This window comes from Ochotona princeps, chromosome 2 (genome assembly GCF_030435755.1).
Source record: "Ochotona princeps isolate mOchPri1 chromosome 2, mOchPri1.hap1, whole genome shotgun sequence".
Classification (NCBI taxonomy): Eukaryota; Metazoa; Chordata; class Mammalia; order Lagomorpha; family Ochotonidae; genus Ochotona; species Ochotona princeps.
In genome coordinates, this window is record NC_080833.1 from 85,369,928 (window position 1) to 85,388,126 (window position 18,199).

The 18,199-nt window shown below is 40.0% G+C and overlaps 2 protein-coding genes across 6 annotated transcripts in view; one reads left to right on the forward strand and one right to left on the reverse strand.

Moving 5' to 3' along the window:
• MFSD14A (major facilitator superfamily domain containing 14A) overlaps positions 1-12,681 on the forward strand; it is a 41,555-nt gene extending 28,874 nt beyond the window's left edge. For all 3 annotated transcript variants that reach the window (XM_058659552.1, XM_004582012.2, XM_058659550.1), the window contains exons 9-12: positions 7,559-7,671; positions 9,143-9,240; positions 10,241-10,404; positions 11,331-12,681. In XM_058659552.1, the coding sequence (XP_058515535.1) occupies positions 7,559-7,671; positions 9,143-9,240; positions 10,241-10,404; positions 11,331-11,537 (582 nt within the window). In that variant the 3' untranslated portion in view covers positions 11,538-12,681. The remainder of the gene's footprint in view (positions 1-7,558; positions 7,672-9,142; positions 9,241-10,240; positions 10,405-11,330) is intronic.
• The window catches only part of SASS6 (SAS-6 centriolar assembly protein), a 65,001-nt gene that overhangs the window by 6,311 nt on the left and 40,491 nt on the right, over positions 1-18,199 (reverse strand). For 2 of the 3 annotated variants that reach the window (XM_004582010.2, XM_058659542.1), the window contains exons 15-17: positions 16,716-16,810; positions 14,639-14,733; positions 14,372-14,560 (exon numbers count right to left, since the gene is read on the reverse strand). In XM_004582010.2, coding sequence (XP_004582067.2) covers positions 14,454-14,560; positions 14,639-14,733; positions 16,716-16,810 — 297 coding nt within the window. In that variant the 3' untranslated portion in view covers positions 14,372-14,453. Of the gene's footprint in view, positions 1-14,371; positions 14,561-14,638; positions 14,734-16,715; positions 16,811-18,199 lie in introns of those variants that run through there. The other variant, XM_058659526.1, reaches the window with a different exon arrangement.

Consider the following 18,199-nt stretch of genomic DNA (forward strand, 5'->3'; position numbering starts at 1 on the left):
GGTGCCATAGGGCAGAGACTCAAAGTTACGAGGAACAAGTTGTAATAGCTAGAGGAAGAGAACTCTAAGTAGTGGGAACAGAAATAAAACCTCAAGAGAAACACCAGGCATATGTAAGAAACAGTAAGAAAGCCAACATGGCTCTAGTTGAATCAACAAATAGGAGAGGTTAGGAAATGAAACCTAAGAGGTTGTGTGAGACCATGTAGAAAATTGTAAGACTTGAGTAAGAGAGGAAGCCAATGGAGGGTTTTGAGCGGAAGACTAACATTGCAGTTTGTATTTGGGAAGCCCCACTGATAAATTGTGGTTGTTTGATAAATACCTGATTAACATAAGTATTTGTATGTTTCTGGAAGGTGTTGTATCCTAGCATTTAAATGATCTCTTTTGCACAATGAAGTAGTTCTCCTGTGATCATAATTTTCTCACACATTTCCCCTTTCTGTGAAAAACCTCCACCCTTTCGTGCTATTTAGGCTTGTTTTTTCCAGACCCTGTGGATAAATTACTCCAAGTTAACATTTCCACTTCTGATCTATTCGATTGCAGCTTCTTTATTTGTTTATTATTATTTAGTGTTTTTGAATACTTTAATATGCTTAACTTACTTGATCTGTAGGGGGACAGAGATACAGAAGGACATCTCCCATATGTTGGTCCACAGGAGCTGGGATTGAGCCACACAGAAGCCAAAGCCCAGAACCCAATCTAGGTCTCCCGTATGGGTGACAGAGACCCAGCTACTTGAAGCAGCACAGGTGGAATTGGGACGAGAGCCAGCCCAGGTACTCTGATAAAGGGTGCAGGCGTCCTGACTGTCCTCTTAACTGCTGTGCTAAATGCCTGCCCCTCTTTCACACTGAAGGAAATGGAAGGCTGTGGACTGGACTCTTAACTGAGTCACCATCTTTTAGGGAGGATTCATTGTACAAATCTTACCATTTCTGAATTCTTGGTGGGTAAAGATAAACTTCAAATTAAAATTCTATTTAACCCCTACGTGAGATCCCCGCATGTACATGATATTGAGTATTAATGTGATTCCCAAGTTCAGTTTGACCCTGAAAATTCTTGATGTAACTAAACATTGCATGAGGTCTCTCTTTTTTTTTAAAGATTTATTTTTATTACAAAGTCAGATATACAGAGAAGAGGAGAGACAGAGAGGAAGATCTTCCGTCCGATGATTCACTCCCTGAGTGGCCGCAACGGCTGCAGTTGAGCCAATCCGAGGCCAGGAGCTTCTTCCAGGCCTCCCACACAGGTGCAGGGTCCCAAAGCTTTGGGCTGTCCTTGACTGCTTTCCCAGGCCACAAGCAGGGAGCTGGATGGGAAGCGGGGCTGCGGGGAATAGAACCAGTGCCCATATGGGATCCCAGAGTGTACAAGTCGAGGACTGTTGAGAGTGCCTAACGATCTATGGGGCTGTCTAGCATAGCACCGCAGACCAACGCCCTGATGAGAGCAGCGGTAAACAAGTTCAGGAAGTGTCTTCCCCTTGGGGCGTGGCTGCATGTCCTGCCTGCGGGGTGACCTTTTAGCTGATTGGTCGCTTCCCACGTGCAGGGGTGACCTTTTAGCTGATTGGTTGCTTCCCACGTGCAGGGGTGACCTTTTAGCTGATTGGTTAGGTGTTATATATAAGCAGGTTGGGTCCTGGAGCGGGAGAGCAGACAGAGCAGAGGAGCAGACAGAGCAGAGAGAAAGAAGGAGCAGACGGCTTTCCTGTTTGCATGCTGCCTGACAGAATAAAGAGTTTCTACACAGTCACTCAGCGTCGGGTTTTCTTCCGCGGATTCGGAGATTCCCCGACATCTACACAGTCACTCAGCGTTGGGTTTTCTTCCGCGGGTCCGGAGATTCCCCAACAGAGGACTTTAGCTACTATGCTGTTGCGCCGGGCACTGCATGAGGTTTTTATTCCTGGCCATCAGAAAAGTATTCTTCATTGTGGTCTATATGAAAAAATACCCACTTTGGGGGGAATCTGTCATTTTGAAGTATAACACAGAAGAAATATATAAATAGTGGTATAGAGGCTTGAAGAGTTTTTAACAGGTTAACCAACCTTGTCATCCTGGGGTGAACCTAACCTAATCTTAAGTATCTTTTTCATATATTGCTGAGACTAGATTTGCTCATGTTTTAAATTAAGAGAGCAAACTAACATTTATTATAATGATACTTAAGAAATGGGTAGTTGTTAAGGTATTATATTCCATTTCATAATTAACTGATTTATACTGTGGGCACCTAATAAATTTAGCCAGAAATGCTATAGATCAAGTGGAGATTTTTTTTATTAAAAGGCAGAGTGACAGTGAGAAATAGAGAGTGATATAGGGAGAGACCCTCTGTCTGCTGGTTAACTCCCCAAATGGTAATAAAAGCTGAGGCTGGGTTAGGCTGAGGCCAGTAGCCTGGAATTTCAACTGGGTCTCCCGTATTGCTGACAGGGACCTATGTACTTGGGCCATCCTCTGTTGCTGTCCCAAGTATACCAGTAGGAAGCTGGCTTGGAAATGGAGTGGGTTTGGGCCCTATCCACTGCACTACAACACAGGCCCCAAGCTGAAGGTGCTTTAGAGGAGTTTTTCATTTGTTTAGTAGATGGCATGGAATACCAAGTGAGAAACAGTCTGAGTGTATAGAATCTTCTAGAGAAGATAAATGGAGAAAGGTGTGGTTGGTTTTCATTGCAACAGTCCCGCGGCAGTGGAACTCCAGGGCAGCAGGTCTAGGAAAGAATAAGCAATTCTGTACCCAGCTTGCTGGAGTAAAGTTTCTAATGATTAGCTTTTGGTGCTTACATAGAAATAGATTCTGAGGACCAAGTGTAGTGGCATAATCCTTAAACTGCTAGTTTGGATGTCCACTTGCGATTCAGCTTCCTGCTAATGCACGCTTTGAGCAGGTAGGGGCTCAAGTACTGGGTCCCTGCCACCCACATGGGAGACCAGTGGGATTCTGGGCTCAAAACTTTGGCTTGACCCAGACTGTTGCATATTTGGGGAGTGAACCAGTAGATTAAAAAAAAAAAAAGTCTCAGGCTCTGCCTTTTAAGTAAATTATAAAATAAATGTTTTTGAGATGCAAAATCACTTTCAATGGATAACCATTTGGCCTAGTAGTGGTTAATACATTGTTTAGGCTGGCTGTATCCTATATTGAGTCCCTGGTTTAAGTCGCAGCTCTGGCTTCTGTGACCCATCAAGGCAGTAGGATGGATGGCTCACATGGTTGGGGTCTGCCACCCAGTGGGGTAATTGACTGAGTTCTCAGCTTCATCCCCACAACCACTGTAGGCATTTTGGGTGAATTAGCACATGGAAACTCTCTTTCCAACTAAAAACATGTTAAAAACAGAAACTAGCTGAACTTCAAAAGCAGAATTGTGTAGTCTACCTGTAAATATTGATCATTGCATTTTTATATTGTGATTTGGTAAAATGCAACACTTTCAGCTCCAAAGGTAAAGGGGTGATCTTGGATTCTGTTTGCAGAAGTGTAGCGCGAGTGTGGATCACTGCCAGTACTCCTGGGTCCTAGCCCCCAACTTAGGCTCTGTGTTAAGTTCTTAGCTTTCTAACTTCGTTGTTGCTAGACGTCCTGCCTCCCCTTCTTCCCTCCCCAGATCTTCCCCTGGGTCCCCTACTAACGTGGGCCTGTTTCTGTCGTTGTACAGAATATACTTTAGTATAGACTATACCCATATTTACTTCAGATTACCTTTAGATCACAAAGTCAGGATCTTTGCATCTCCATGCTCTGCATTGCCTGCTACTAAGCAAGTGTTAGATTGTAAGTTAATGGGGAGGGGTGTGTTTTAAAAGCTTGTAAAATTAGTAGGAGGCAGTTAAGCATTAGAAGGTGTTACTACAGATTGTAACTTCTTGCCAAAACTTCTGATTCTGTTCCACCAGAGAGATCCACTTTCCAGTGGGAGCCAAGCAGCTACTGGCACATGTGAGGCCTTTTCTTTCTAACTTGCCATGGCTTCATCACTTCCTTGGTACCAGCTGTAAGGTTGGAGGTCATGTTCAGAACTAGAAATCCACAGAGAATAGAGTTCAGCTTAAAACAAGCTTTATTGGGAGCACTCCCGTGCAAGGTTCACTGGTCTGGTAGGGACAGCGGGCCAGGGAAATCGCACCCAGGGGATCTGAGGAGTTGTTTTGTTAGGGACTGTCGAGGTGGGGGTTGGGGGACAAAGGAATGTGCCTTCTAAAATGTCATAGGCTCCCTTTGACCTTGGGATACGTCACTGCTGTCCGAGGAGGAAGCTGCCTTCTCCTGGTGTGGCCATATCAGCCACCTTCTGGGCCTTGCACCAGTAGGCAAATGAGAACCTATTGCTTGCCCTGAGTAAGTGTTTACAAATGAGGGCATGAGTGGCTTCTTCTGTACATTTCTCTGCTTGGGTGCTCTCATACTTGGCCCATTTTTTCCACATCTGCTTAACATCTCATTTGGTAACAGCACCTCTTTCCTGGTTATTTGGGTCAGGGCCTTAGCACCATTTATGATGACTTTCTTCTTAGTTCACATCCAGTGTGCTGGACACAAAGGATGCTTCCTGTTGCTGCCTGTCTCCATGGTACATACTGGGTCAGACCATTTCTCAGGCTCTCCATGATGAGGAACTCAATCTGATTTCTCAGTGTCCATTTTTGTCTCCTTAGATTTCGTTCACCAATTGACAGTAACTTCTATAAAATAGAAATTTAACCACATCTACTTCCTGTTTTAAAATACGTTTTTCCCTTGTAGCCAAGGAAAAACGCTGTCAAGTCTAAACATGACCTTGTTTTCTTGCAGACTCCACACTGTTGAGTAGGTTCCAATCTAAGCCTTCACACTTGCTGTCTTGCTGTGAGTGCTTGCTCTTTTACCAGCTCTTCCTTACTCAGAAGATGGCATCTCAAAGGCCTTTCCTGGCCACCTGGTGCAGAGGCTTTCTCTCCACCACACTGCCCCATTTTAATTTCTTCCTAGCAGTTGTCATCCTTCAGTTAACTTACTTGGTAATGAACGGCGCTCATATCCGTCTTCCTTCTGCTAGAAAGTGGTATGGGTACTGACTGGTATTTTGACTTTCTCACCATCTGCCTCCAGAGCTTTATAAGAGGTGGGCTTAGCAGGGACTTGGCAGATATTTGTTGTCTGACTAAAGCTGATGCCAGGTTAACTATTAATCACTATGCTGTCTTGCTTGTATTTTTTAAACTTTGAGACTCAGTTATGTCATCTTCAAAATCAGAGTTAAAAGAAGCTTGATTTTATTTTTTTCTGTCTAGCATACCTGATATATTCAGTCTGGGTTGCATTAATGTTACTGAGTTGGGAATTTGCATGTAAAATTGGATCTGCTTCCCATAAACACCTTTAAGAACTTACTGGGTCGTGGAAAGATTAAGGCATGAGTCCCTGCCCTTGCAAAGAAGATGGGTGGATACAACTGAATGTCACAGGAGACGCATCAGAGCCTTAGCTCTTTGGGTCACAAGTTAGAGCACGTGGGGGAAAGGGAACAAGAGGCTTACACAGTAGTGATGTGTTAAGTAACTGTCCACAGGCATGGCCCTGGAAAGACACTGGGATTTTAATGACTCACCTGTAGCATTAAGAGAATATATTTGCCTTTTTGCTGCAGTTACTATATCTGGAAAGTGGAAATAGAGTTGCTAGTGCACTCTGAAAATTATTCCTAAAGATGGAAGGGTTGATTTCTATAAATATTTACTGGCTGCCTAGGTGGACGAAAGACTGTGAGGTGCCTGCATTTTATAAGCAGTTCTTGGTAGTATTCCTTTGCTTGAAAAGCATCTGCTTCAGTAGACTGGCATGTTCGAGGATACACTGCCGGCCAGTGCAGCCTGTTCCCACCTGGCTGGCTTGCAGGTCTGCAGCCTTCAGTTCCAGCTCGATGGAATAGTAGCTATTCCATCACAGGTGAACCTGACTTCAGCAGCACTTTGTACTTCTTCCTCTTGGGTCCATTCAGCAGCGATGAGAAGGAATGTTTTCTTCTGTGTCAGTACCTAGAGCCGTCAAGCCAATCATGACTCTTTAGATAAAATTATGACCTTTGGAAGTCCCAAAGTTACTCAGCTTGGCAGTAGAGCTCCCTGTTTCTCTCATCCAGTTTGATGCTGCAGAGCTTTGGGAATACTCAAATCTTTTTTTGTGATTGAAGCCACTGATATGCTGTATTCTACAAGTAAAATTGAGAAACACTAGCATTCTAGTTGTAATCTCAGTTCCATTTATAAGATTGGTCATCAGTTCCCATTCTAAAGCCATGGGAAGTGTGTTACTTTGAAAGGAAGCAACAGGAATATCCAGGTTGCGTTTGGGGCAGTGAAAGGGGAAGAGGGCAAGCGCTGGCACGCAGCCGAGAACGCCGGCTGTAGTCACAGCGTGGCCCAGTGTTTTCTTTTAATGAAGCTTTAAAAAAAAAAAAAAAAAACTGGCTCTGGGTTTAGTTCCCCTTTAATGTGATCTTCCAGGCCTTGTGCAACTCAGTCTTAGGCTCACACGATTTAAGGGAAAGTCATGTCAAAGAAAGCTGAGAAATTTCGTTGCTCAAAAATCCTTAAAGGAATCATTGAGTTTTAACTGGCACATTTGTGATCGAATCCAGTTAAATTCTTAAAGAATTTTTATGGCTGTGAATTTTAGGGTTTCAGCTAGCTGCAAAATGAGTGCCTGTATTCTGTTATGAATTTATTAGCCAGCTTATGCAATAACTTATAATAAAATGGCAGATATTTAATACACCTCCCAAGGTTTTAAATAGGCGCAATTATTCCCATTCTGAGGGACACAGCTGAGGCTCAGCGGGAAGTGACTTGCCCAGGGCTACAGAGCTAGGAGCCGGGATTTGTGATTCATGCTTCTCAGACTTTGCGGACTCTCCCAAATAATACTTGTTAAGCTGACTTTTCATAAGGCAGCAGGGTCTCCACAGTAGATTAGTTTAGACCAAGAATGCCTGGTAATCATTGAACTATATCAGTTTTTTTTAATTAAGGAAATAAGCATTGAAACTGTGATGTAATAAAGTTTTCAAAGTCATTGTTTTAGTATTTATGATGCTCCTATTTTCAGCTTTTTTCCCCCAGCTAACCTTGTAAGATTCGGGAAGCAGCAGTTCTTTCACTTATTTGAGAGAACAGAAGGGAAGGGTAGAGATTGATACTGCGCTGCTGGTTCCCTGCAGACCCCCGTAGCCGTTGGGGCTGGAGCAGGGCGAAGCCAGGAACTTCATCCCAGTCTCCCTCATGGATGTGGATAGTCAGGACTCAGGAACTTGAGTTGCCCCTCTCCCCCAGGGTACACATAATCGGGAAAGTGGATAAGAAGTGGATCTGGGATTCAAACCCAGGGAGGGGTGTAGTATTAAACACCTTGGAGCACTGATGTCAGAGCAATTCAGGGCACATTATTTTAAAAAGTAGTGGTGGTGGTTTTGTATTATAAAGTGAAAGAAATTGACAAGTGTTTTCTAAGAACATTGTATTCTGATAAATCATTTTGAATTCTTCTTTTTCAGACTATAGTCTTGAGTCTGCTTATGAGGTCAATTGGAAATAAGAACACCATTTTACTGGGTCTGGGATTTCAAATATTACAGCTTGCTTGGTATGGTTTTGGTTCAGAGCCTTGGTAGGTATAAGTATCCATGGTAGTTTGCTTAATTTTGATGTTTACATTTTTGTTTTTCATCTAAGATACGCATGGTCTCTTTGCTTTGTAAAAATCAACATATGTATAAAAGGGGACTTCAAGAAGTTCATGAAAAGTGCATGAGAAAAATACTTCACAGGTTTCAAAATTTTTGTATAAAACTTGATTCCATTTTTCATGAGCTTTTTTGAAGTAGTCTCATACAAAACTTTTTGGAAAGATTTACAGAGAGAGGAGAGACAGATCTTTCATCCTCTTTGGTCCACTCCCCAAATGTCCTGAGCTGAGCCTGGAGCTTCTTCCAGGTCTCCCATGTGGGCTTGGGGGGCCACCTTCTGTTGCTTTCTCGGGCACATTATCAGGAAGCTGGATCAAAAGTTAGAGAAGCCGGGATTCAAACCAGCACACAAATGGGAGGCCTTCACTGGGGGCAGAGCGGAAGCTACTGCACTGTGGCACTGGCCCCCAATCTTTCCTTGTGTACTTACGTATTCTAAAATGGCTTGAGAGTAGAAAGGTAAGTCTCCAAGCAGCATTTACTGCAGATCAGTTTGTCACTAGGAAAAAGCATGTAGTCCCGTAGCAACAACTCGGAAAGTTGGTTTCCTTTTCTTTTTGCTCTTTTGGTTAGGAAAAAAATATATATAATAAACCAGTGATCATTTTTATGGCAAGCTCAAAGTGAAGATTGCAGTTGTTTTGCTGTTGGCTTATTGCTATCTTTGCTTTTCATTCAGGTTTCTTGTTAGGCTTAATGGCAGTGCCTTCTGGTCCCTCTGGGGCCCAGTGGTGGTGGCATCAGGTGCTGCAGTCACTGGTGGTGATTGTCAGGCTGTCCAGGCAGCAGTGTGCTCAGGAATAAGGCCTCCCAATGTTTTGCATGATGTTTTAACACCTGAGCACCTCGTCTCTGTTTGGACTTGGATATGAATAAACATCAAGAGTGTTCTTCTTCCAGTCTAGCTCTTATGAGTCTAACTTCTTACAAAGATTTTTTTCAGATAACAAAGCCAGGAGGAACCATGTTACTTAAAGTCTTTACAACTTCAGAAAGTTGCTCGGATCTGACTCACAAGTCCTTGGGAACTTTGCTGGTTTATCATGTTTGGAAACATTTCAGTTTCTTTATTAAACATTACCCGCATTGTAATCTGTCAGCGTCATCCTTGCCCACTGTACAGTTTGGAACTTGATATCCCAATTTTATATGAAGCCTCACTTCATTCTTAGGAATTAGTGGTTGCGTTTCTGTTTTCTAGAAGAGTAAACAGTTAGACTGACATTACTTGCCCAGAATCGCCTAGTGAGGAAGAAATAGAGCCAGCGCAGTTCTCCTTTTCCCTGTGCCACAGCCATTTCACAGTAAGAGTCACTTGATTTTAAGTGTGTAGCTTGTGACAGGTACAGTGGAGATGAATTTACTACTTTGGCTTTGCTGATTCCATTTCAGGATGATGTGGGCTGCAGGGGCAGTGGCAGCCATGTCCAGCATTACCTTCCCAGCAGTCAGTGCGCTTGTTTCACGGACTGCTGATGCCGATCAACAGGGTGAGTTCATCAGAGCCAGCGGCAAGTGTTTCAATGCAGAGAACACTGTAGTCCCAGTTTCATATAAGTACTAAAACATTAGGTATCTTCACGGTAGAAAACTCTTAAATTGCTTTCAGTGGTAAAACAAAAAGCCTCTAGAATATTATATTCAGTTCCTGTCATCTCATTCTGACTTTATGGCTCAACTATATTTTTGGTAGGAAATTTGGTGATAAAGATTCATGGAACACTTTGCTTGGTTGTCTTAGATACCTTGGAATATGTTCATGGCCCTTTTAAAAATCTTCACTTTTAGTTACCTAAAGACATAGAACATAGCAAATATCGCTTTACAATCATGCTTTTGTAGTAGAAAGATTTATTTTTTGGAATACTAACAGATAAGGGATAATTCAAGGAACAGGGCCTTTTATCTAGTAATAATGGCAATATCGTGCTGCAAGAGTGGCAATGGTCACTTGGTTGATAAATGAGGAAAGACCTATGACCAAGCAATTTGTAGTTCAAATTTGAGAAACAAAAATCCAACCAATTTCATGGAAAGTCTATATTTGAATGGAAAAGAGCTATAGTAGCTGCCTAACTATTGTGCTTGTGAGCTGCTTTTTAGCCAGGGATGTTTTGCAGACTGTAATTTAGGGAAATCAGATGCCTTTCCCCATTTGTTCTCTGTTACATCTACAGGTGGATATGTCTGGGCACATTTGCTTAAGATGGCTAGATAGTTTTTAATGCCATTGTAGCATACATTGCTAGTCATCTGTTAAAAGCCTTAGTTTAATGGTAATTTCATATTGTTTCTATTTTTAGGATGGTAAAAAGTAACTTTAAAAGAATTATCTTCATGATAGAATTCCTTAGGCTCATGCATGTCCCCTTCCACCCTCTCCCAACCCTCTGTCCACTGTTTCCCTATATTGTAACGACAATTTAGTCCCTTAACAATCGCAGGTCCATTAGGTAGTGTTTTAAGCAATACTTTCTTTAAACAACTTAGGTGTTGTTCAAGGAATGATAACAGGAATTCGAGGATTGTGCAATGGTCTGGGACCAGCCCTCTATGGATTCATTTTCTACATTTTCCATGTGGAACTGAAAGAACTGCCAATAACAGGAACAGACTTGGGAACAAACACAAGCCCCCAGCACCACTTTGAGCAGGTAAGTTCTTCACTCATATGATAAAATTTATAGTTTGATTATATTCCAAGAGGATGTTTTTTGGTCACAGAAGCTTTGATGTGAGATTTTTATTAAGGTTGAATAAAACACATGTACACCATTTTCCCCTTGAGAATTAAAAAAAAACGATGCAGCTGCTGGCGTATGTAACAGCCATGTTGTCTGCCTCCGTTTAAGATTTGTGCAGCGCACAGCTCCCTGTGTTAGGCCCTCCTGCTCTAGTCAGTCTTGTGTGTTCACTTGCTTGCTGTTATGTCCTTCTTACAACTCAAAGTATTAATGCCAATAACAGTAATTATTATAAAAAGCCTGTTGGCTTTCTGGCTTAGACATCCATACTAATGTTTCAGCCAGCTCAAGTTTTGTGGGGTTTTTTGGGACAAAAAAAAAAGTAGTTTCTGTGGGCTATCAAGACTAGCAGTACAGGTTTTGCTGAGAGTGAGTGTAATTTGGGGATAAAACCAAAACCAAGGTGCCTGTCTTTTCATATTAATCGCATTTATCTGTGTTCTCACTTTGCGTCATGTGAAAATTAATTACCTTCTAGAAGAAAAATGGTAGTTGATTTTACCTTGCAGTTGACATCGCAGGCTACTTGATTTTACTTTAGAGATCTACTTAAGAAGAGTTTTCTATTAGAACAAATTGTGTGAAGCTCAGAGAACATCTGTGATCAGATTTTATGCTAGAAGTGATGGTATTTTTGCATAGCTGTTATTTCCAGAAATTTGCATTGGGAATAGAAATGCTGACCTTTCTTCTTAAGAGAGAATGCTTTCTAGAATATGGCTGTAAGGAAGAGTCACAGGCTTTCAGTTAATAGTAATCAGTTTTGCCAAAATATAATCATTTCTTCTGTCAGTAAGTTTTTCTGCTGAAATCCTAATTACATTTTTCTTCTTCAGAATTCCATCATCCCTGGCCCCCCTTTCCTTTTCGGAGCCTGTTCGGTGCTGCTGGCTCTGCTTGTTGCCTTGTTTATTCCAGAACATACCAATTTAAGCTTAAGGTCCAGCAGTTGGAGAAAGCACTGTGGCAGCCACAGCCATCCTCACAGTACGCAAGCACCGGGAGAGGCCAAAGAACCTTTACTCCAGGACACAAACGTGTGAGGCCCCAAATCAGGAAGATTTCTATCAGCACCCAGGTCTTAGTTTTCACCTGTAGTTCTGGATGTACATTCCATTTCCATCCACATGGTATTTTAAGATTGTCTTAAGAAATGTATCTGCATGAACTCCGTGGGAACTAAAGAAAGAGTGGACGGTTTTCCAAAGATGTTACAATTTCTTTTGAAAAGAAACCTTTTGTTTATTACCACCAATTTCTTGCCACTAAGCTATTTGTTTTATTATACATTCTTTAATTAAAAACTATATATATGTAACTTCTTAGATATTAGCATATGTCTCTGCTACCATTTCCTTAAGGTGTTGAGCTTTAACTATTTACGCTGACTCTCAGCAAGATGAGTAAGTAGTAGGGGTGGACCTGGTGTTTTAACATCGTAAAATCTGGAGTCAGATTTTAACAAGTAAAATCTTGGGTCAAATAATTCAAAGCCTTAATGCAGATGCACTAAAATAAAGAAATGGTAAATGAATTGTTTGCATTTTAAAACAACTCAAGAAAAAAATTGTACTAAATCTGAATCATGTTTCAAGCTTGTTGCAGTAATTTTATTTTAAACATTATTCACTACTGTATTTGAAGTGAGAGAATATCAGCCATTTAGAATTTAAATTGGGGTGTTAAGAGCCTATCAGTCTAAATATTGGCTCGAATTTGTTCCCCGGCTACTTCTTATACCACTATTCTTTTAATGTTTGCATAATCATAAAAACCTCAACACTTGAATACATAACCTAAAAATTATATAGTAAAGCTGGTAGCCTTGAAAATGTTAATGTGATATCTATATGTAGATAAATATATATAGTGGCCTTTCAGGACTGTCACAGTAACACTTTATTTACAGAGCTAATGTTTGTCCTAAATTTTCAGGACCTTAGAGGAGAGCTTTATACAATTACTGATGTGAATTTCTCTAAAGTGTATATTTTTGTGTCCAGTTATATTATTTAAAAAAGTGTTACTTTGTAAAAAATGTACATAAAGTATTGTATAGTTTACACTGTTTTCATCTTGTGTGTGGTTATTGCTTAATGCTTTTTAAACTTGGAACATTCACTATGGTTAAATAAGGTCTTAAATGTAAATACTGTTAATAAAATTAAATATTTTAATGATTTTTTTATAAGTCTTGATCTGTGAGTCCATATAAGGTCCTGCTTTGACTTATTACCACAATCACTTTTATAGTAAAGCTTTATCCCTTCCCCTTGAATCCATTTCTTTACCTCAGTTACAAATGCTCTCATAGGAAGACATGGGACAACAGACAACACAGGGTGAAGGACTTGGTTTTCTAAGTGTAGGTCTTATGGGTCCATCAGTTGTGTGTTTTTCATAAGTAATGTACATGCCATATTCTCAAAATATTCGTATTTTATTAACAAAGCTCAGTTTTTACAGAAATAACATTAAATGCAGCGTTCTGATTAATACATATACAATTTTACATTGCAAAATCATTTCCAATAAAAGTTTTTAAGAGGTAGAGCACAAAATTAGCACACTCTGAAGTCAGTATATATTCACTGAATATGAACAATGTAGCAAGTTGATAGAATGACTATTCTATGTCAATTTTCCACACATGTAAACATGGAAAATTGAGTGTATGTATGTATTTTAAAAACTACCTGTACATTATGTGTCCCATTAAAACACTGTCAAGTATGTTAAATATACTACATAGTATTTACAGCAAAGCAGAATCCAGTATTGCCAAAATATTTTCAAAACAGTAAGTGCTTTCAAGGTATTATAACCAGTTGTGAGTAATACAGTAAACTGCTATGATCAGGTATTGAAATTTCAATTTAAGACAGCTTGAACCTTGCCAACAGTTTCAGAAGGACTCATTGGGGCTTCATTAAAATGGTACACCATCAATACCTTGACATATCTTTTTCCTCTTCTGTGTAATAAAACAATCGAAAGTTAATTTGTCAGCTGAACATTAGCGCTTTATAAACTGATTTTTAGAAGAGAATGTATTAAATGGTTGGTAACAATATAAAATGGGGCCATTTGAATCTGATGAATATTAAAGTCACATAATTTTTTCCATGGGAATAATTCTTAGTTAAAACTGTGTTATAGGGGATGTAAGAAATCTGTAATTTCCAACCTTATTGGTTTTGCCTATTTAAATAAACATTAACATGAACTCAAGTTTTGATGTTATAAAACTGAAAATTCATGATACACGGAGTAGAAATTTTATAAAATGCCACTTTTTAAACAATTCTGGTAGATTAACTGCACAGCTAATAGAGGAAAACTAGATGAATAAACTTTAACCTCAGTCTGGTTATGTTAAATACGCAGTTCCAATTATTTTTATAATTAGCTTAACAAATTTACATCTTAATAGATTCAGTCAATAGCTAATTTAAACATTTATGAAGGCTTAATTCATTTCAGTATTTTAAAGTATTTTAAGGTAACTTTGGGACTTCTCCATTTAATATGAATGTCATCAATAACATAATTGTGTTCCCTCATAATTTTCAGGTAAAACATTTAAAGCTTATTTTACCGATGAGAATGTTAACACCAGCAGTCTTTGGCTTCCTACCATTTTCTTCTTTGTAGGCCTTCAATGTCTAAACTGTCCTTTTGTAAGGATCAACTTTCCTTAGAAATCAATTTTTCTAAGGATTAGTTTAATAGAATTCATGTTATTGTTATATAAACCAAACATTTACTTAAGAATGATGACCGACCCCTAAGTATAACTTTGTTACTATAAACTATCTGCCTTAAATGGCAGATTTAAGAAAGAATCTAAATAACATAAATAATAGCAACTCAAGTAAAATCTGAAATGTGCTTGTTGACAATTTGTAACATTTCTAAAACACCTGAGTTTATAAAATAAGTCAATGATGGTATTCGAATTAACTGTTGGGTATCTGTCCAGGGAAATAAGCTGAAGATACAGAAGGGAGGACTGTGGGCTTGGCAGAGGTCTGCAGTGCTCCCAGAGCGCCATCGTTCTGAATGTCTGCAGAGGAGGACAAAGAAAGACGATCACACTGAATCACAGCACGGCTGACAGCACGGTTCAGAAATGTCTGCTCACCTGAATTGCTAAACAGATTCTGGCTGAGTCCACGTAAAGGAATGCTATCTTCCCTTTTCTTCAAGTATTTGGATTCCAGCCCCAGATTTTCAACACTTAAAAGAAAAACAGTAATTACTTACTCTTTACTAGTCAATATCAATGGTTTATCTTAACACATACATACAGGTTGGGCATCCCTAATCCAGAAAGCAGAAACATTCCAACATTTCAATGACATTACAAGTAGAAAATTCTACACATCTCAGGACAGTTCAGTTGAAAAACGGGAACATTGAAAGATATTCTATAGGGCCCAGCACTGTGGCCTAGTGGCTAAAGTCCTCGCCTTGAACGCCCCGGGATCCCATATGGGCGCCGGTTCTAATCCCGGCAGCTCCACTTCCCATCCAGCTCCCTGCTTGTGGCCTGGGAAAGCAGTTGAGGACGGCCCAATGCATTGGGACCCTGCACCCGCGTGGGAGACCCGGAGGAGGTTCCTGGTTCCCGGCATCGGATCCGCGCGCACTGGCCCGTTGCGCTCCCTTGGGGAGTGAATCATCAGACAGAAGATCTTCCTCTCTGTCTCTCCTCCTCTCTGTATATCCGGCTTTCCAATAATAATAAAAAATCTTTAAAAAAAAAAAAGAAAGTGGTCATTATCAAATATTAACACATGTAACATAGTAATGGATGAATTTTGGTCAACTGAATACAGTGCAATTTTGAAAAAAAATTTGTTTTCTCCCTTTGTCCCATTTTCAATCTGTTCAGTTCAACAGCTTGCCTACACTTACAATGAGAAGTTAAAGCTCTTGCACAAGGTGATGTTTAAAATGAAAAGATGGGCTTTTTTTAATATTTAGAAAAAACATGAACTAGTATTTTTAACTTTAAACCCACTGCCACTTTTTGCTAGCTGACAATAAAAGAACGTGTTCTAAACAAGAAAAAATTGGAAAGTCTCTGAACAATCCTAATGTTTTTAAAGACTCATTATTTCATATTTATTTGAAAGGCAGAATGAAAGAAGGAGAGACAGTAAAGAGATCTTACTAATTTACTCCCCAAATGTCCAAAATAGCTGGACAGGACCAGGATGAGGCCAAGGGCCTGGCATTCCATTTAGGATTCCCACATGGGTGGCAGGGGCCCAAGTACTTGCCATCTTCTGCCTTCCCAGGCACATTAGAATTGAAAGCAGAGCAGTCTGGACTCAAACCATTGTTCTGATAAGAGATGCTAGTGTTGCTAGCAGCAGCTCTATCCTGTACCACAATATCAGCCCCTCAACAGTCTTAATTTTATGGACAATTACGTTTAATTTTCTATATCAAATGTGACTCATTTTTCGCTAGTACAGTTCTGCAGGGTGTACATTTGGTGCAGAAGACCCTGGTTAGGATGCATGTAGCCCACACTGGCATGTCTGGGTTTGTTCCCTGGCTCTGGCTCCTAACACCAGCTTCCTTTAAATGTAGATTACTAGCTCAGGAGGGAGTGGTGATGGCTCAAGTGACTGGTTCCTGCCACCCTTATGGGAGAGGCAACTGAAGCTTCTGGCTTCTGCCTGGGCCAAACTCAGCTACTGCAGTCAATGGGGGAGTGGATCAGCAGATGGGACGTCTCTGTCTGCCTTTCAAACTAATTAATTAGAAAATGCCAAAATTGTTCTTGGCTTGTGATAAATATTTGTAAATGAAAACCATACAGTTCTGTTTAGATGATCTAAGTGCTCTGCCTCTCGTACATTAGGAACTTAAATAAACAGAGAGTTGAGAATCTCAGAGTTTTTTTTTTAATGAAGCTCACAAACATGATCAATTCTTAATCCCGGAGGCAACTACAGAAGATTCAATGAATGAAGGTTGGAGAGCTGAGTTACCAACCCGGCCGGGGACCAGGATTTTACTTTCTAAGCATTGCACAATTTGAAAGAATGTATCAGAAATCTTTTCTTAGAACTAAAGAACTTGATCTGTTTAACAAGCAATGTGGAAGTACGTCAGATGAATAAGGTCACTGAATTTCAAACACAGAAAAGTCTTTATGATGACCTTCAAAATTTGCAAACATTAAAGTTTTTGTAAGTACTTACTTTTCTTTATCAGATGAGGAAGGCATGCTAGCAGTGGCTGCTGACTGAACATCTAGCGATGTATGTGGCTTGGTAAACTGCAAGTTGAACTGAACCTGTGGAAAGGAAAACATGGGACTAAGTTCCTGAGAAGTGGGAGTTCCATATTGACACAAATGTTTCAATGTTTTGACTGAAAAATTTAAATCATACAAAATGCAGGTCTTACCAATACTTTATAATTCTATTGAGAACACATAAGAAATTGACCTTCACCTTAACAAAAAAGTTTTTCAGTAAATGAATACCACAAAATGATTCCCTTATTCTGAAACAAAAACGAATTCTAAAAAATTCAAGTGTTAAAAGTAACAAAGCGCCATAATAAGCATGTGTATCACGCACTCTGAACATTGTTTCTTTTGAAGAACTTTGCACACTTATATATTCAAGGATTTTAAATGAGGGCTTTGATTTTGAGTTTTGAAATATTCAAAAGTAATCAAGAATCTATAAAAATACAAAACATAATACCAGAATATAAACTGTTATAGTTTATTTAAAAGAATAATGGAAGGAGTGGCTGCTCAGTGTAGCAGTTTAAGGCACTCGCCTCTACACTGACGCCTGGGTTGGACTCCGCTCCCTAACAGAGTGGATCCTAGGAGGCTCAGCACACTGCAGCTCTGCCACGGGAGAGACCTGGATTGTGTCTCAGCTCCAGACTCTGGCCCAGTCTGGAGCCAATGCATGCATTTGGAGAGTGAGCCAGTGGAGGGGAGCTCTTAGTTTCTCTCCAATTTCTACCTTTCATACAAATGAAATATTTGTTAAAGTTTATATATAAAAAAGTATAAATAAGGTTTTTTAAAGATTTATTTTATTTTTATTGGAAAGTCAGATATACACAGAGGAGAAGAGACAGAGAGAAGATCTTCAATCCGTTGATTCACTTCCCAAACGGCCACAACGGCCATAGCAGCCCTGATCTGAAGCCAGGAGCCAGGAGCCTCGAGCCTCTTCTGGGCCTCCCACATGGGTGCAGGGTCCCAAAGCTTTGGGCTGTCTTCAACTGCTTTCCCAGGCCACAAGCAGGGAGCTGGATGGGAAGTGGAGCTGCTAGGATTAGAACTAGCACCCATATGGGATCCTGGCGCATGCAAAGCGAGGACTTTAGCCACTAGGCTACCACCCTGGGTCCTCTGAATGAGTTTTAACCAAGAAAGTATAAATAGATTCTATACATTATAAACATAAATCACTATGTCAACACATGGAAAAAAATGACCAGTTCCATACACACACACAGACAAGAAAGCAATAGCAAAAAAAAAAAAAAAAAAAAAAAAAATCTGTGGTAAATCTCAAAATAGGAACTGACACATGTCTAGTTATTTTAATACAATAAAATTATAAAGATACACTGAACTAGTTAAGTTAAACAATGTAAAGGGATCGGTTTTCCTTGTATTATTTGGGAGTTAACATAATACCATTATGCAAAT